The sequence below is a fragment of the Megalops cyprinoides genome, chromosome 9 (assembly GCF_013368585.1).
Source record: "Megalops cyprinoides isolate fMegCyp1 chromosome 9, fMegCyp1.pri, whole genome shotgun sequence".
NCBI lineage: Eukaryota > Metazoa > Chordata > Actinopteri > Elopiformes > Megalopidae > Megalops > Megalops cyprinoides.
The window spans coordinates 30,353,311-30,372,781 of NC_050591.1; the positions used below are offsets into that span (position 1 = coordinate 30,353,311).

General features: G+C 44.4%; 2 protein-coding genes across 5 annotated transcripts; one reads left to right on the forward strand and one right to left on the reverse strand.

The window, feature by feature from the left end:
* Positions 1–1,337: 1,337 nt before the first annotated feature.
* Positions 1,338–4,372, forward strand: hdac12 (histone deacetylase 12). The gene is made up of 8 exons (XM_036537829.1): positions 1,338–1,703; positions 1,952–2,095; positions 2,188–2,347; positions 2,674–2,870; positions 3,214–3,364; positions 3,752–3,868; positions 3,978–4,120; positions 4,296–4,372. Exons 1-8 carry the CDS (start codon positions 1,575–1,577, stop codon positions 4,317–4,319), a joined length of 1,065 nt encoding a protein of 354 aa, XP_036393722.1. The 5' UTR covers positions 1,338–1,574; the 3' UTR covers positions 4,320–4,372.
* Positions 4,373–7,177: 2,805 nt separating this feature from the next.
* Positions 7,178–19,471, reverse strand: trmt9b (tRNA methyltransferase 9B). 4 transcript variants are annotated; one of them, XM_036537237.1, is made up of 5 exons: positions 19,073–19,471; positions 11,854–12,058; positions 10,617–10,790; positions 8,037–9,024; positions 7,178–7,934 (listed from the first exon to the last, which is right to left on the reverse strand). In XM_036537237.1, exons 2-4 carry the CDS (start codon positions 12,005–12,007, stop codon positions 8,069–8,071), a joined length of 1,284 nt encoding a protein of 427 aa, XP_036393130.1. In that variant the 5' UTR covers positions 12,008–12,058; positions 19,073–19,471; the 3' UTR covers positions 7,178–7,934; positions 8,037–8,068. The 4 variants fall into 4 exon arrangements, with proteins under 4 accessions (XP_036393130.1, XP_036393129.1, XP_036393127.1 ...); XM_036537236.1 differs by having other exon boundaries at positions 7,178–9,024; positions 19,351–19,471; XM_036537234.1 differs by having other exon boundaries at positions 7,178–9,024.

Sequence of the window (19,471 nt, forward strand, 5' to 3'; positions counted from 1 at the left end):
TGAGGAGTCCTAAGATGTGTCACCACCTCATGGTGCAGCTATTATTGTTATTCTGCCTAACACAGCCAATAATCTTCTTGTTTGGCATCCACAGGAGATTTTTAAGTACAGAGATTAACATAAAAAAACCACCTACTCTATCAAGCCTCTTGACTATGTCTCAACACTGGTTGTGCTTGCACTCTTAGTCACAGCAGGTGAGTCTCCGTGGGTGTATAAAATAAATGCGTTTGTACTCTCTAAAGATCAGTGGGTTCCTCTTCTTTCTTTTCCCTCGATGCATCCATGTTGTTGCCGCCACGTCCTTCTCTTTACCCAGGTCTCTCACTGGTACCAGTCAGAAACAGCTGCTGGAACATGCTGCTGAATGGACTTTCTTTTTCATTCGCTGCCTACAGACTGCATGGCTCCTGAACACCAAAAAAAATGAGAATCTGGAGTAGTTTTTGACATACTAGAGAAGGACTTGAAACTGGTGTGTGTGCGGGCAAGAGCTGCTATTGTGGCTAATAAGCACATGACACATTAGAGAATCTTACCCGTTAAGCCAAATCAGGACTTATTTTTTTTTATGGTGCACAAGCCATATGTAAGAAGGGTTACATTCCTTGAATGTGTTCATTTTGTATTTTGTTTGTGTGTAGAATTATTTGTGGTATGGATATGGTACAATGTATGTGCTGTGGTAATGTGACGCATGCAATTACTGAATATTTCATCAATTTGACATTGGCCACAGCATCAAAGTTGCCTCTAAATTTAGTAAATTGGTTGAAATTATCAATGTGAACTTACATTTGTTTTAATTAATCATACTCTGATCACTGTTGCTTGCTTGTTGTCCTGTACATCTTAGGTGAGGCAGCTCGCAGCGACAGTTCACATGCCATACTCAAGAATAACATAATGCAATCATGACGGTTTCCCCCACGTCATGATTTTAAATCAGCGCCCCCCTTTGAAACAAGAACGTTGTGGTAATGACTAAGGGAGAATAAACTCATTCTGGATCCTGCGATGCGGGCACGATCTACCCTCAAGTTAACCTCACAACATGGCGTCCGGTAGAGACAGTACTGCTTATTGGAAAAGAACCGAGAGTAGCCTCACTATTTATTCATGGACGTCAGTCAAGAGTAGACGGTGCGCGGGTCCGCGGATGTATGTACCATACGTGGGCTAAAAGCTTATTAGCTTGACCCATCCTTCTGTCACGATGACTATATAAGATATGCGCAGTGCGTACGCTAAACTGACGCCCGTGAACCAGCAGTTATTATCATGTAAGTTTGTCCACACGGCTGCTTCAAACATGGCGTCACCCTGTACAAGTAAAACAGCCAGTGTACTCTGAAAAGTGTGGGATACGAGAGATAATAAAAGAGAACGTGGATGAGCCAAGAAGCATAAGACATTTTTGCGGCTTCATGTAGTTAGCAAGTTAGCTTTCAGCAAGTTAACTGATGGTGATGTAATACATTTGCTCCACTTGTTTCGTAACGTGCCCCGTGCGTACACTAGATAGAAACACGCATCGGCGTAGGTTAACATACAGCACGTAAATAATAACAACAATGATATACTTTGCAACACAAAACGCACTTTATAAATCATTCGTTCGTTGCAAGGATATAGAGGAGAAAATATTTTTGAAGAGAAACATACGGTACACCCTGCAGAAGATATTTGTGCAAAGTGTGCGAGTAAGTATTCAGCGGTAGACCAGCTAAAGGACTGCACCTATACCGTTCACATGTAGCCTACCTTTGTAATTAGCAGTAGAAATGATATAACTAGTAGACCCTTAGTTCGCGACTTTGTCATAGTGCCCTTTCTTAATTAAGGCAGCGTGTGTCGCAAGACCGTAAATGTTCGCGTATAAACGCAAAAGCAGTAAAGAGTAGGATTTGATAAACGGTCAAACTAATTTAAGCATTTTGTTTCTGCACAGATGAATAATGGGTCAAGAGACCTTCCAGTTGTTCACCACAGCAAATACGTGTGTGATCTCCCGCCAAACCACAGATTTCCCATGGGAAAGTTCCCGAGAGTCCTACACTTCCTGATTAAAGATCAAGTAATATCAGAAAAACAGGTGAGAACAGTTCTGCAATGGAGGTGTATTGAAAATAGCGATTGTCACAGCGGTAAAGAATTGGACACTATACATTGCTTTTGCGTTAAAAGGTATGGACTCCTAGTTTGGCTTCAGAAGAACTGCTGGGCGGTGTGCACACCAAGGAGTACCTGGATAACTTTATACAAGGGAAAATTCCGGAAAAAGAACAGAAGAGAACTGGCTTTCCCTGGAGTGAGGGCATTGTGAGGCGCTGTCGATATGAAACAGGTGGGGAAAACTGAGTGGCTCTGAAAACTGAGTGGATCTGCCTCACTCACCATATCCAAATACATTTACATTTATTTCTCATTTTATTTTTATCCAAAGCAACTTGAAAGTGAGGCAGAGAACCACACAAACACAACCAGTCACAAGCTGCATGACCGAGTTTCAGTAGTTGGCCAGAGAAGGTACAAGCAAGCTGGCAGAGATACGATTGCATTAAATCATACAATTATTTAAAAAAAAAGCCAAGAGGGTGGAAATCGACTCTGTGATCCGTTGCAATGTTGACGTTGAAACCTTGATTGTTGGCTGATTTTGTTTGAACCCAGGAGGTACGGTGCTAGCAGCGGAGATTGCTTTGCAGAGGGGGTTAGCCTGCAGCACAGCCGGAGGGACTCATCATGCTTTCCCGAGCTTTGGGTCTGGATTCTGCCTCCTCAATGACCTGGCTGTGGCGGCAAAACATTGGATGGATGTGTCTCCAACCAGGAGGAAGGTCCTGATCGTGGATCTGGATGTGCATCAGGCATGTACAGCATCCTTCAGATATGATCAGGGTGGCAGTGTAGCATAATGGCAAGGAGCAGGGCTCATAACTGGAAGGTTTCTGGTTCAGCTCCCTGCTGGCACACTGCCGTTGTTCCCTTGAGCGAGGTACTTAATCCAGAATTGCCTCAGTTAATATCCAGCTGTATAAATGGATAACATATTAAAATTGTAACCTATGGGTAAGTTCCTCTGGATAAGAGTGTCTGCTAAATGACAATGTAGTGACAATAATGTATTGATTGCCCAAGCCATCTCAGTTTAAAAAAATCTGAAAACTCCACTATCCCTGTCTGTGGGCTTATTGTTGTGTCACCCAATAGGGGGACGGCACAGCCTACATTTTCAGAGAGGAACCGGATGTTTTCACCTTCTCGGTGCATTGTGGGAAGAACTTCCCGGTGCGCAAACAGCAGAGCGACCTTGATGTCAGCGTGGACGATGGGATGGAGGATAAAGAATACCTTGCAACAGGCATGTAGTTCTAGAATCTCACCCAAACCATCGAGGGCTCATTAATGTTTGTGTTAGTTCCACATCAGCGTCAATCCCTGTAATGTTATAGATGTATAAATTAACTTTGTGCAGTATGTAGGTCATAAGTGCCAAGTGTGTGGCTGGGCAGACACAAAATGCCAAATGAACATCTCAAAATTGCATCTTTAATATATATATTTTTGTTTGTTTTTTATTAATAATAATAATAAACTCTAGGAAAAATATGAGCACAGTACAGGGGTAAGACCTTTAAAGGAAGTCTGAGAGGGTCATGTCAAAGGCAAACTGCACCCTTTCTTACTGTCCTCTTGCAGTCAGTCTACCTTGAATAAGACTGAGTTGTACATTTGGTTTTCGGAGCAGTTCAGGCTCACCTGCCCTGGCTGTTGGAGAGCTTCCATCCTGACCTGGTGCTGTACGACGCAGGCGTGGATCCTCACTGGGAAGACGAGCTAGGTAGACTGAGGCTAACAGACAACGGTGAGTAACAGGGTTCCCTGAGGGGTTTACTTCTCAAACACGCGACTTCACGCATGCCTTTCACAACGCTTAAAACTGTTGGCCTGTCTGCGGGTGTGTGTCGCTGCAGGGCTGTATCAGAGGGACCTGTATGTGATCGATACTGTCGTCAAGAGGGGCATTCCAGTGGCCACAGTGATTGGAGGGGGTTACTCCAGAGACATTGATAGACTGGCACTCAGGCATTCCATAGTCCACAGGGCAGCAACAAAGGTGAGTGTTGCTATGGTTTAAGGGCTAACCTTATGTGACAAGCTGTGAGATTCTTCTTGTGTTTGTGAACCTACAGAATTAGAGGGGTTGCTGTGTCTAGTGCCTTAATGGATATATATGGTATGTTTTTTATTGTTACACTAATTGTGTGTGCTTGGTTGTTCTTTTGTTTCAGGTCTGGAAGCAACAGGGAATGTAACTTACTACCGGTAAATAAATTTACTGCTCCAAGAAGACAAGAGTAAGGTGACCCACTTGGAATCAAAATTAGTATTATATTTATGGGAATGGTTTGCTATATAATGTACAGTATTTGTCTGGAGAGAGCAAGTCAAGTGAATATAATTTCAGACTTGCCTGAACTTTTAACTATCCAGAACATTTTACATGCTGTACACCAGCAAGAAACCATGGCTGTTGTCTCAGGGTGTGAGCTCACAATATTACAACCCACCTGCACTGCAAACCAGCCTATAAGCTAGTGAGCATGTGGAGTGAGGTGAGGTGTAGATTGGTGTGCCGTGAGAAACAAAATCAAAAGAAAAGGAACACTTCTAAATGGAAGTGTTCCCCCCTCTGGTGATACAGAAGTTTTTGGGTGACTCACCATCTCAGCCCGCTGTGGGAGGCACACTGGAGACGTGGTGTCTGACTCCTCAAGTCACAGGGAACACCCATCACTCCTCTTAGGAGTAGGATTTTTCCAGCTGAGTTCACAGTATGACCAGGAAAGTAATATTAGACCAAACCCACCCTCCCCCCCCAAAAAAAACAAGAAATGCAGCCACCAAAAGGAAAAAAAAAGTAGAGGTACGGAAGGGTAACTTGGCTCCACATCCACCTCTTCACCAACTGGATTCTCTGGTCCTCACACAGTATTTGTACAAACAGGAACAGCTTCTTTACAAAACCAGAAATACTGTAGACAAATGATGCTAGTTTCCTCTCCCTACAAACATGTTTCCTAAGTCTGGTCCTTCTCCCCCACTCCTTATATTGTGGAGGTGCCCCCCCCCCCCCCCCAAGGCTGCATAATGACATCAAACACAGCGTACCCAAAGTTAACGCATATGTGAATGAGTGATAGCCTGCATGCAGGAGAATGCCCTGAAGTGAGTTCTAACAGCAAGCGCAACTTTTATGTTAACATTTCGCCACAGGAGTTAGTTACCTCCAAAACGAATCATTGTAACTCAGCTGTAAAAATAAGCATTCTACAATGGTAGTTATCAAACAAAACAAATGTCAGTTGACCTAGATATGCAGAACAGGTTATGCAAGTCTAGATGGTTTAAATCCAGTTTAAACAAGTTAAATTGGCATCATTACTGGATGAGAGGCTGCTATGAACAGTGTCTTAGTGAGGTGTTACACAGTCAGCATGTGTATTCTCACATGTCAACAGTGTTCTCAACCCCATGTCAGCAAGGGCTCACCGAGTGGCTACAGAAAAAGCAAAGACATGAAGAAAATCTCTGAACCTTACCTGTGGCAAACAGACGACTGGCCTGCTATGCTTATTTATATTAGATCAAGCCCTGACAAATATCAGTCTTACAACTGAAATTGGTGTTCTGCCAGTTGTAATTTGCTATTTGGACATACCAGACTTTTTTATTATCATACAGAGGAGTGTCTTGGTTTCTTGCTGTTACAGTTAAGTGAGCCTGCCTCTCCTCCAAAACACACCTCACACTGTCTTTTTTTTATACTTGACATCCTAAAAGCAGTGTGCCAGGTTTTATTTTCACATATCCATTTTAAAATGGTTTTCCACTTGTAAAGTACTGAATACCAGCTACCTCAAGATGGTATGCTTTGACTTGAATATCATTACATGTGGTTATCATTGTGTTCATTGTGGGATTAAAGGAATATTATGATCTGTCATTGCTTACTGAGCATGAACAGTCAATTTAATCCTATAAATGTTTGTCACAAAAAATGCAAAGAATTTGTGCCCAGTTGTGACAACACAAAGGACCTCCTGATTGAAAATCCTGCGCAAATAAAAGGGTGGATGAGATGCGTTGGTTTTCAAGAGAACAGGGTATCGTTTGAATTGACAATTACGTGGAGGTGGCAACCGGATTTGTTGTTTACACTGTACATACAAGAGATCACTGAAAAGAATCATTGCACCATCCACACACTTGGCTTTCCAAAATTTCAGCTCCTTTGTTAATCAGTGCCATGTGTTAAATCGCAGAGCAATCACCATTTTGAAGCAGACTCCTGTTTTGAATGGACATGTTTAAGATAGGTACAGACTCTTCATCCTTCCTATCATGCTCCATCATCATTGGAAAGGCACTGCAACCAAACAAGTCCCTCTGAAAATGTAACTTGCTTCGGGGGCAGAGCACAACAGTAACAGACCACCTTCTGAGCTATACCCTTGCCTTAAGCCAAAAAACACTTTTTAAGTCAGTGTGGCTGAACTTTACTTTTGTACTAATACATGGGATTGAAATGCAAACTGACATTTTGACATGTTATTGACTTTTCTGTAATTTATTTATAGAGAGACAAATTTATTTATCTCTCTCTCCAGGAGTATCTTTTGAGTCGGGAAATGTTTTTTGTAAACACATTTTACTTTTAAATTCTTTTGTCCACACTGCTTAACTGCTCTGACTCAGCGGTTTGCAGCTGAGTTGGCATCCCGGTGTCATACAGTGAACCAGTACACATCAGTGGAGAGAGGAGGGCAAAAACGGAATGGCATTTTCTGGCACTGTGACGGCCTTTGGCTTATTTGTGACAAAACTAGCTTTAAATTCACAAATGAATCAGGTCATAACTGTCAGAGTACCTCTTTTTCAAAAACAAAAAAGGTATTTATTTTGTGAACAGACACAGAATAAAATAAATACAAGCAGATTAAAAGTAAATGGCAAACAAAACTGTTCAAACAACCATTCATGCCAACTGGTAAAAAAAAAAAAAAAATTCTAAAATCCACAAAAGTAACTTTCATCGTAAGTCACTTCTATGCACAAACACAAGTCAGGTTACACAGGCTTCAGAACAATACTGATGTCACATCTGCAGGCAGTGTAAGAGCACAGATATTCACGTTTTGGAGCGAAGACTCAACGTGCAAACTTCTGAGGCTTCGTCAGCAGTGACACATCTACAGAACTTTCTAGTTCTAAAAGGTAACACGGCAGCTGATATGCACGGTATCTACAGTCATCTAAAAGACAAAGTCACACAGTAACTGACAGCTCTCTTAAAAATATATGTACACACACACTTTAAAACCAATTGCTTTTCAGATTGTTCACATTGCTTAGTGCTGGGCAATTGCGTGCAAGTCGAGATGTGTTTTCAGGTAATGGGCAGCTGTTGCATGAGAGGAAAAAAACACTGCTCTACTTCAGGAACATGTTTAACTCTATGATAAACATGACACTGGACAAGGATGCCATCTGGATTGGTTCTCTTTGGCTAAAAAACTAAATCACACAAAACTACGTACATGGACTCGCAACATATACAACTGAAAACACTATTCAGAATGGTGTATGGTTTCATCGTCTTCTCAAATAACAGCTTATCATGGCTACTTGGCAAAGAAAGGCCAGTTTTGTAAAATCTGACCTCTTCTGATAGCAGCATCAAAACTGAAGACAAAACTACTCCCCATGGACCCACCTGAGTGTAGCAGTCTGTCTCCATCTCGAGGAATTTCAAATCAACAGCCCATAATTAATTGCTTCAGGAAAAATCACACAAGTAATAATTGGGAGGGACGTTCTTCTAAAACACAGCTTTTACCTTCCAAGGCAACGCAGTTTGATCATGGTACCTTAAATCAAAAATATAAATAATGAACACTAAAATGACTAAAAACGAATATAAAGTCAAGAAGAAACATGAAATGTTGATTAAAAATAAGCTAAAGGCTTACTCTTAAAAGAACACTGAGCTTTTCTCGCAGGCTTAAATCTTCCACACCTGGACCTTCTCGGCTACCACGCACCAGTTGGCGTGGTCTAGGCAGCTCTGCAGAACGTGGAGCTCTTCCACGTGGGTCTCGATCAGCTCCTGCAGCTCCCCTTCCCTGAACACATGGTAGTACCGCAGGCAGGAGTCCGTGGGCTTTGCCCGGTTCCACCCATTCACCTCCTCGTCTTCCCCAAGACACTCCGAGCTGGCCTGCCGCCGAGGGGGTGTCCCCCGGAGCTCCGCGTCCCCGTCGCCCCTGCCTGTCTCCTCCGGCTTCTCCCTCTGGTGCATGACCAGGTCAGGCAGGGGCACGGAGCCGCACCCGTGGACGATGGTGCCGTAGACGGCCTGCTTTCCCTCGCTCCTCCCCTTCCCGCCCCCCCGCTGGTCCGTCACAGAGCCGAAGACGTCCTCCTCGGAGCTGTTAGCAGAGGAGGAGAAGAGGCTGGACACCTGCTTAATGAGGCCCGCCCCCCGGCCGCGCCGGCATGCCCTCATCCCGTCCCCGTCCCCCACCTGGGCACATGACCCATTCAGCTCCCTGGTGGGGGGCCTGGGTGTGGCCAAGCTCCCGAAATCCAGCACTGAGTCCAGCGACCTGGAGAAGAACCACAGCCTCTGCGACCTCTGGTGGCGGGCACCGGCCGCGTCCTCATCCTCCTCCTCCGCCATGGACGATGTGCTTTTCACTTTCCTGTGCTTGTCACCGTCGCTGCCTGCATCGCCGTGGCCCCCCCCGCTGGGTGCTTTGGCAGCCTGCCTCCGGGATTTGGCGGGGGAGGATGGGGGGTTGGGGTTCCAGGGGATGAAGACGTCCTGCTTCTCGAATTTGCGCCTCTTCTGCTCCATGGCCCACACGTAGATCATGAGCCGGCCCCCCACCCGCAGAGTGCGGGCCATCTCCCTAATCGCTCGGATACGCCGCTCTTTGGTGGACAAATGGTGGATGACTAACAACAGGAAAAAAAAACCCCACAAGGAGCACAATTAACAATGCAAACTCTAAGTGGGTGGTGATTTAGGTTGTTCTGAATCACAGACTAAACAAACGGGACTTTTTCCCCCCAAAATACATTAAGTCTTGCAACAAAAATGCTTTCATAATTTGCTTAAAGAATCTGGTACTGGAAACAAAACCAATAAAGCCATACAGACTCTTTGGAACATGCATGAATACTTCCCACATGGAAACTTACCATGCAACAACTTCTCACAGGCACTAAAACCTGCGATTCCCCTTTGCACAAAAGTGTCATCAGTTTCACCCTGTTGCACCACTGAACAGGAACATGAATAATTCCCACAAGATGTGCCCTGCGTTGCCTGGTGACTCAGCTGCCTCGGCAACAAATGCCCACCGGCCTTGTCCGGGGACTGCTTTTTGTTGGTAACCTGGTAACTCAGCTGTTTTTTTTTCTTTTTTTAACACTTGTTCCTTTAATAAAGGTACATTATCTGCTTAACTGCAAACAGATGACTATGACACACAGCAAATTGATGCTCAATAGCCCTATGTCCCCAAACATAGGGTCTGGGTGAATTATGATCTTGCATCTCCTATGTCACAGTCATGGGCACCAGGCAAAACATAATTTTTTATACAATTTTCCAATTTTCCACACAGGGCTAAGATTTTTATTTATCATTTATTCATTCAACAATGTTGCTTATTTGCCCCTGACCATGACCATCACAGTATCCAGAGCGAAAACAGATCTACCCTTACTGTCCTGTCCAAATTGTATTGTGATTGGATTGTGTTTACAAGATTGCTGTTCAAATTGTTTCATTACTTGGCTGCAGAGGCTAAATCCATTCTAACATCTCTCCACCACCTTGTGAGGCAGTGTATAAGGCAGCCACAAAAGATGTGCATCTGTGCAGACATTTTTCCCCGAAGCGTTTTAAAGCAATGAGCTCTGAGCTTATACGGCAGTGCCATTCTGCACACGTGCTCACTGTGCTTGGATGCCATCTGATATTTGCTCTACAAAGGCAAACTCAGTGTTGTGTAAGCAGATGCACTCAATTACACGGATTTGTGGGTGCGAGGGCAAACGCGATGTGACTTCAAATGGCCGCACCGGAACCGCTGCGGGACAGCGCCCTTTTGACAGTCTAACACCAATGAGGGACACAAGCTTGCTTGGATAGCGATGTCAATGCTTGGAGGGTGATGTCAGTGTTTTTTGACCGTTTAAGGAATATGATCATATCACCCAGAATGTCAGGACATTACGTTACATTACATTATTTGCATTTAACAGCCACTCTTATCCAGAGCGACTTACATCAATTACAGGTTTTTACAATGTTATCCATTCATACAGCTGGATATTTACTGATGCAATTGTGGGTCACGTACCTCGCCCAAGGGTATAGCAGCAGTACCTGTGTGGGGAATCGAACCAGCAACCTTTCGATTTACAAGCCCTGCTCCTTAACCGCTACACTACGTTGCCACCCATAGGATGTGCTATGATCGCTGTGTTTGTCTCTCATGTAGACTGTCCTCTCTCATGTAGACATGTCCTGTACGTACCTGCTATGGACAGAACAGCGTCAAAGCAGCCATCTCTGTACGGCAGCCGCAGCCCGTCGCACACCTGCACCTCGTAGCCTTGGCTGCGTGCTGCATCCACCAGGGGGCGACAGACGTCACAGCCCAGCTTGAATACGTCATCGTTGATGTTGAGGTATTTGCCGTTGCCACAGCCTGCGGTGAAAACCCAGTCAGTGTGTTAGGGAAATCTAAGCCATGCTCATAAAGAGACAGGAAAGGGAAAATGGCAAAGCATTCCCTTCATTGCACTAAATATGTAAACAAACGAAATATACAGACTAAATTAAATAGCAAGTGATTTGCCATTTATGCACTGCTAAAATGCAATTCTATTGTTAGTGTGGTGCTTCAAAAGTCCCCCTACAAATCAAGTAATTCCTTGGAGGTGTTATATCTCCTGTCTCTGTGACTGAGTTCAGAGCTCTCTGTGAATCTGGTGGCTGTGTCAGCACATGCAGCACAGAGGTATCTGTATTACTAAAGGCACCTGGCACTGTGAAAAAGCACATTTGTTATTCAAATGAGAGTAACTGAAATTTTAAACCAGCGGCCGACTGCTGGAGGCAGCACAGAATAAGGCATTCACAAATCACTGAGCTAACCGAGGAGCATGAAATGATCCAACAGGAAATAAAAGGCTTGAGGCAAGCGCTGTGCCGCTTTCTCTGAAGAACATAAAAAAAAGGAAAACAGGTTTAATTTTGGCATGGTGGAAAAAAAAAGTACGGTCCGCCAAGAGCAACGACACACACACACACACACACACACACACACACAACTACCACTGCTTCGTAATGTAAACAGGCAAATCCCAAACTCCCATAATGCCATGTGGGATACAAAACAAGGGACAGAAGACAATATATGACAGTCTGGTAAGACCACACAAGACTACAGTAAGTAAGGAAGCATAGGGCATCGTGGAGGACAGAGGCGAGTACTCAAGAGTAAAGAAAGGCTGAGAGAACGATGGGGCGGTATGGGAGCGAGAGTATGGTAAAATACTGAGAAATGGGGAAGAGTGATGCAGTCAGCTGGGACAGATGCGGAAGCGTGGTGGAGCGTCTATGGCTGTACAAGGCAAGGCAGTGAAAGGTAAATGAACAAGGCAGTATGGGGCTATGAGAGAGTGTGTACTGTAGAGTAGGAGTCTCTTCTGTGAGGTGCTGGGGGAGAGTGAGGTATGGCAGGGTAGAGAGGACAATCAGCCACATACCCACGTCTGCAACAATGCTTCCCGGCTCCTGCTCCAGCAGGAACTGCCGCACCTTGGGCCAGGCCTTGTAGCGGCTGTCGTTGAAGTAGGGCGCGATCCTCTCGTAGACGCTGTGCACGTGCTCCCTCTCCAGAAGGCTGGCGGCCTCCTCCATCGCTGGCACCCCCCGCCCTCCTTCATAAACCGGCCTCGCCCCGTCTCATCCCTAAAACAGACGACGCAACATCAGTGAGGGAGAAATCCACACAACAAAGACAACGCCGCCATTAGATTTAAAGGGACAAAGTGGATTGTTTAAATGAAAGGACAAGGGAGGTCAACAGCGTACAATTGCCCGAGCTGATTTCCTCATTGCCAGGCCACTTCAATGTCCAGATAAAGGCAGGCCGTTAATTACAGCCCATCCTGAGCTGTTTCATCACAAATGGCCGTGGAACACCGGTCTCGCTCTGTGAGCCCGAGGCAGCGCCAGACAGACGTAGGGCATTAATGGAACCCGCTACGGACCCGCACCGCTCGTTTGCTCCCACTCTACGGCCACTCTGGTGTCAGGAGCACGTAAAAATACAAGGTGCTGATTGCCACGCCACTCACTTCCTCTCAGTGGCGGATGTAAATGACCTCCGCAATCACGCCGCCCGCCCGCAGCTCGTTTCCCGGACAGCGTGGCAGACCCCTTATCGTTAATGAACGCCGGCTCCAGTCCTCCCCAGCTCCCCCTCTGATGGCTCCAACGAACCGGCAAAGCAGAGACGATGGGGAATTTATAGCGTCTTCCCTTTCGATGGGGATTTTTTTTCCCTTTCGCTCTCCAGGCAGGCTTGTCAGCTTGCACTGATTAGAATGCAAAGCACTGCTTTTAGCTGTGCTGTTCAGCGCTCCGTTATTCGCAGGTATTATACGATGAGACAGTAATTGCTGGTTCATGACAAATTACAGGGCTTCCATATGTCTTACTCTTCGGAGCAACATCTGCAGAAATAGTTTTAATCATGAATCATTGATATTTTCATAGATTATGCTATGGCTTATTTTTTAAAGACACAGTCAACATTACAGGCTTTTTTGTGGTTTTTATCAAGCACTATAGGTCCATACAGTATATTGCTCTAGTACCAATAACCTGATGAGCTGTGCAGTTCATCATAATAAAACCCATGCACTGAACAGAAATCTCCATCTTTATGAAAGGAACTGAATCAGATGGTTCTGCAAAGTTATATTTACATATTATTTGCTTTGACATTGATGTAATAGGCTATATATATATATATATATATATATATACACACACACACACGCACACACATATATTTTTTCTACACACACACATATATATACACATTATATATATATATATATATATATATATATATATATATATATATAGAGTAATACAACAAATAAAGACTAACATTAGGAAGCAGATCCTTGGCAGTCATGGCCAGGGTCACAGCTGTCCTATACTATTAAGTTTATTCTTATTGCATATTGATAGTTATACCTCTCTACCCATATATATAACCGGGTCTCCAGCTCAGTTTCAGCTACATGCAGTAATTTAGATTTCATACTGGTAAATGAAAAAAACACTGTGACCATGAAAAAGAAATAGAAATGATCTTTGTGTTGCATAAATACATACTAAGTGATTAGCTTCAATGATTTTCCATATAAGCTTACATGAGTGGCATAATCATCTTTACCAAAAGCATCAGTCCAATGAACTGTGAACAGGATTTGTAACCAGACGACTAAATAGCTAGCCATCTCCCTCCACTGACTAGCTATTATGTTATATTGAGCTGACTGCCTCATCAGTAATTACATCACATTTGCTACCAGATGCTTCCAGTGCAAAAAGCATAGCTTACAATCTTAGCATGTTAATCCATTTATACAGCTGGACATTTAATGAGGAACTTCAGGTTAAGTGGCTTGTAAAATCAATGTAAAAGAAAAGAGAGACATCCAGACATAACATGCCTAGTCATTTACTGGACTGACTTCAGACTGGTGTTTTGCCAGTACTGGCCTCAGCCAAAAAAACCAGTCAATACCTGTACATCCCGCTGAATCAATACCGCCTTGAATCCAAACTCTCAGCAATGCTGCTCAGGCAGCAGTTCGAGGAAGTAGTGCCCCTGCTTATAAGCCAAGCTGTGCCCTGCCCCCCCCCCCACAAATTCAGTTTGTGAAAAATATGAAGGATCATGTGGCATAAAAAGGAGCTGTGGTATTTAGGCTCTGTGCCCCCTCTTCACCCCCCAGGAAAAAAAAAAAACTGGAGCCAAAAGCGGATTTTGTTAATCTGCTCAGTCACAGTGTCCCTCCCTTTCACTCTCCTCTTGTGTCTCCACTCAGGGTGGCCACAGCTCACTGTGCACAGCCACACAGTGAAATAAAACGCACTGCCACGGCACTAACATGCCCCCAACAACTAAGCTGGCACAAAAGCGAATCATTTAAAAGAAAGCTCATTAAAAGCTTGATTTTGACCATTTTAGCATACTTTCAGCCGGGCCATGTATGTGACTCGGATTTCGACGCCACTCCGCAGCGATTCGGTGACGTCAAGCTCACACCGAGTGAGACTGCGGCAGCGCTCCATGCGTGTCACTCTCTGCCCTCGAGGACAGCTGCGACTCAGAACGAGAGGAGGAGAGTCAGAGCTGCGAATCAGAGAACGAGAGCCGGAGAGTCTGAGCTGAGAATCAGAGAACGAGAGGATGAGTCTGAGCTGCGACTCAGAGAACGAGAGCAGGAGAGTCAGAGCTGCGACTCAGAGAACGAGAGCAGGAGAGTCAGAGCTGCGACTCAGAGAACGAGAGCAGGAGAGTCAGAGCTGCGACTCAGAGAACGAGAGCAGGAGAGTCAGAGCTGCGACTCAGAGAACGAGAGCAAGAGAGTCAGAGCTGCGACTCAGAGAACGAGAGCAGGAGAGTCAGAGCTGCGACTCAGAGAACGAGAGCAGGAGAGTCAGAGCTGCGACTCAGAGAACGAGAGCCGGAGAGTCAGAGCTGCGAATCAGAACGAGAGGAGGAGAGTCAGAGCTGCGACTCAGAGAACGAGAGGAGGAGAGTCTGAGCTGCGAATCAGAGAACGAGAGGAGGAGAGTCAGAGCTGCGAATCAGAGAACGAGAGCCGGAGAGTCAGAGCTGCGACTCAGAGAACGAGAGGATGAGTCTGAGCTGCGAATCAGAGAACGAGAGCAGGAGAGTCAGAGCTGCGACTCAGAGAACGAGAGCAGGAGAGTCAGTGCAACCCCAGCGCTCTGCCCGAGGACAGCTGCGAATCAGAGAACGAGGGCAGGAGAGTCTGAGCTGTGAATCAGAACGAGAGGAGGAGAGTCTGAGCTGTGAATCAGAGAACAAGAGGATGAGAGTCTGAGCTGCGAATCAGAGAACGAGAGGAGGAGAGTCTGAGCTGTGAATCAGAGAACGAGAGCAGGAGAGACAGTGCAACCCCAGAGCTCTGCCCGAGGACAGCTGCGAATCAGAGAACGAGGGCAGGAGAGTCTGTGCAACCCCAGCGCTCAGTCGGACAGCCCGGAGTAGAGCGCGCTGTGCGGTCCACGTTCCCTGTGCTCACACACAGCACAGCACGCTCAAAACAGGCAGAACACAGGCATCGGAGAGGACTACACACCACTTGCCTGACTGGGGACACGCTGTTGCGGACTGCTGTAAACAGATCCAGCGCAGTCTAAAACATCTGATGTGGCGTCGTACTGGGGGCACCACATTAATGCCAGCTGTCGAAGTCACCTGAACTGTGCCTTTCGCATTGCACTATTACAATTTTTAAAGTATGGTACGTTCCCCAGTCTTTCCTTAAAACGTCAGTGCCTGTTAACGTCTTGGTTGTCATTCTGGGTCAGGCTCCACGTGAAGGGTTGCAGGTCGGACCTCGGGGGCGCCAGGGTTTCGTAAGCACGGCAGGGCGGACTGCAAGCAGAAGCTGTCACTGCTGAATCACATCAACGCATGGGGGAGGGCACCACGTCCTCGAATGTCACCCTGAAAACAAAAAATACGTCTGCCACTCTGCCTCCGGTGGCTGATGTCTGGAATATCATGCTCAACTAAAAGAGTATGCAAACCTGTGCCTGTATGTGTGGCAGTGTAGTATAGTGGTTAAAGAGCAGGACTTGCCACTGAAAGGTTGCTGGTTAGATTACCCATGGGGGCACTGCTGCTCTACCCTTAAACCACAATTGCGTCAGTAAATATCTAGCTGTATAAATGGATAACATTGTAAAAACCTGTAACTGATGTAAGTTGCTCTGGGTAAGGGCGTCTGCTAAATTCCAATAATGTAATGTAATGGAGAAGAGGATCTCGTCTGACACCTGGGAGGATTTCTCATTTAACATTATGCAGATCCGTCCTCCCTCAATTCAGTGCAGGACACCTTCAGAGGCTTCAGAAGCTGAAACATCTGGACAGTCATTACCACCAAGACCGATTCTGGACAGCCTCCCCCGGAAAAGAGGAGCCAAAACAAACCTTTATATAACGTCCCTTGCGATCTGGATTTGAGCAGGGCTGTCAGAGACGAATTCTGCTCAGGATCCCTCTCCATTCACCAAACTGCTCGGCTCAATAGACATTGCATAAGAAGCGGTGAACCTCAGTTGTGCTAAAAGCCAGCTGAATAACAATGGTGGCTAAATTTAGACAGCCAGGCGGATCTGAGAAACAGACACATCTGTCACAAAAAAAACCAAGATAAAGAAGAATACAGCTTAACTCAGCTACCACAGAGCATTTCAAGTTTCTTCACATTTCTCAAGGAAAATGCAGATATCTATTTTTTATGTGAGAAAAAAAACATTAACTGTAAGATCCACACTAATTGAGTATACACTTAAAGTGCATATTAATAACCCACAGCATTATGAAATGCATTACAACATAAATATGCAGTTACATCTAACAGAAAAGATATTAGGGCTGTGTATATCAGTTTGAGATTCAAACATTTTACAGCACTGAACCCTGCTTTTCTTTTCCAAACACTGTACAGAACTTTCATGTTTTGTTTCACATTTTCTTTCATGTAAATAATGACTTCCTTCAAAAAGATCTGCATTCACACAGACTCAGGCAGGTGAAAATGAAAATCAATAAATGATCAGCTATTTTGAGCATGGCTCTGAGGCTATCCCCTACGAATACTGATGAGGTAATAAAAATAAAACTTGATTTTCTTTCCTAGTTTCTTTGTCTACAGCACTTGAATATAGATCCCAGTAATATGTTGGTGATTTCATGGTTGAAAATTAGAATACTTTGTCTCATATTTCTCATGAATTGACACTGAGATTTTATAATGAATGCACACTAGTAACATTGGTGGACAGAATGACTCACATAATCCTCTGAACTGTCTTACAATATCAACATAATATCCACAACATAATAAGAGATAAGTACAGTCTCCCCATCTGACCGAATGAGTAAGACATATTGCAGACTGATTGAAGGATTCAGAGATATCACAAAAGCTGGAGGTGTCCCAGCAGGTGATTAATTGTTCTCTATACAGATTTCAACTGCTTCTGACAGTACTGAATTGAAGTGCCATTCAGCTTGGTTGGCCATTTAACACAAGGATACATGATATGCCAATGTCCATGCTGTAGCAATGAGAGTCTTTTAGTTTACAGTTATAACTGGGACCCTCCAAATATGGGCACATTTAGTGATAAATATCCCCTTTGCAACACTGAAAAATACTGTGGCATGCCCTTAATACTGTGCTTGCAATGACATAACCTTAACAAGCTTAACAAGTGGTATTTGGAACTTTGTGACAAGAACAACTTCATTAAAATCACAGCATCTTTATCTGAATTATGCATTTATACATGGAGGAGGAGATTTCAACAAAAAGCAATGTGGGCCAGAGGTACAGAATCAATTTTACTATCATCTTTGGTTGACTTCCTGCCCATTCAACAGTTACATTAAATGTCTTGAGTTAAACTGCCTCCAAAACTTTGTTTTAGGTGTTTTATTGTCCACTGCCAACAGTTCATGCGTTGTTTTGTGATATGATTATAATAACTGTTTGTTTGGTGCACAGTCATTTCTAATCTGAGATTAAACCAGTTCCTAGCAAAACAGGATATTATGCCTGTGGAGGTGAGGTAAGTGAATGTGGGAATAATAACTAGAGCAGTCACAATGCCAGGGGAAGTAGCTTGCCAGCCTTCGTATTCTGAGTGCCTCATTCATTATCAGCATAAGTACCACAAGACCCTTTCTAGTGGATAAGGCGTTATATCACAAAGCTACCACAAAACCACCTGTGCTTAGCTGAGTGGTACGGGGGAAAACAATACAGAACTACCAATCGAGACACCTTATTTTGTCACCTCCGTGGCGTCCCTCCTGCTTCATAACAATCGGAACCTAAGCATAGTATAGAAATGGCCGTCCCATTATGCAATTCACAATTGCCAAAAAAACCCTCATCCGAATGGCATAGTCTTTAGTAATGGTTTCGTCAACCAGTTCCGCCATCTAAAGACCACAACACCTGCGCGTTCATACAGCCGTGCTTTCCGTCAGCTTTCATCACCGTCTTTTCTGTAGACACGTGGAAACTCAATTGCGCCGGTCGGATATGAATAATTAAAGGAAACGGCTGCACCTGGTTTCCTTCCGACGCTTTTGCATTCAACATCATTTCAGAAATTAAAAGCAGGCTATCAGCAATGATTAATCTCCCAAATGGTGTCCTAGAGATAAGCATACATTACTCCAACACTCTACACTTAAAACGACTGCAAATTTAATTTAGCTCTTAAACGAGTAGCAGACGCTTACTTTTCTCTTTGGAAGACATTAAGATAATACATTAAAGCTGCCTTCTCTTGTGATGGCCCATCAGTTAAATGCTCAGAAAACTTAAATCAGTTGCCATTTTTTGCAAATATTACCTATCCCCTACATACCTTCCTACCCCAAGACTACAAGAACAGCGAACTTAATTTTTACGTCTGAAATACATTAAATGCATTCACACGTTTTCCCTTCATGTTCTCACACGTTTAAGTGTACCACCAGAGTAGATCTGTATACTTGTATCACTACGTTTTGGAGCATAAACAGTTTAACTCATTTTCGGAAAGATAATTAACGCGAAAATGCGTTAGTAAACAATAAATATTTTTAAGCAAAATGCAGTTTACAAGTATAAGAACACTTACCTCCCATTACATAAGAGGCCAGTTGACAGAAAAAAATTACCGTGAGGTAATTTCGCAGTTTTTTCCAAATACTGTAAGTGGAAATAACGGTAACTTTGCTCAGCAGCAAACTTAGTCAAACCCCATGGTTTTACAACGCTCCAGATACGATGGACATTTGTAGATATCCTGTTAGTTTAAGACACGACGTAACCGCGGTATCAGAGACGACAGGGAACAAAACTCGCGTCCTCACGGCTTCATGTAACGTTACCATAAGAGCACAAGTACCACTGTACCTACGGGCGAAGCTCTGGTCAAACACCGGTACCGGTGTGCTGGTTTTGTATGCCTGACCAACCACCGCCCGTCGTATCGAAGAAACGCACTGATAAACCTGGATTGGTATTCCGTTTACGA

Excerpts from the sequence above, each read along its gene's own strand:
- trmt9b (XM_036537236.1), bottom strand. The coding sequence starts at position 12,007 with ATGGAGGAGGCCGCCAGCCTTCTGGAGAGGGAGCACGTGCACAGCGTC. Across the intron at positions 10,791-11,853 it reads AAGCATTGTTGCAGACGTGG|GCTGTGGCAACGGCAAATAC; the intron begins GTATGTGGCTGA and ends TTTTCACCGCAG. Across the intron at positions 9,025-10,616 it reads CGCTGTTCTGTCCATAGCAG|TCATCCACCATTTGTCCACC; the intron begins GTACGTACAGGA and ends TCCTGTTGTTAG.
- hdac12 (XM_036537829.1), top strand. The coding sequence starts at position 1,575 with ATGATATACTTTGCAACACAAAACGCACTTTATAAATCATTCGTTCGT. Across the intron at positions 2,096-2,187 it reads AAGTAATATCAGAAAAACAG|GTATGGACTCCTAGTTTGGC; the intron begins GTGAGAACAGTT and ends TTGCGTTAAAAG. Across the intron at positions 3,365-3,751 it reads TAAAGAATACCTTGCAACAG|TTCAGGCTCACCTGCCCTGG; the intron begins GCATGTAGTTCT and ends TTTTCGGAGCAG.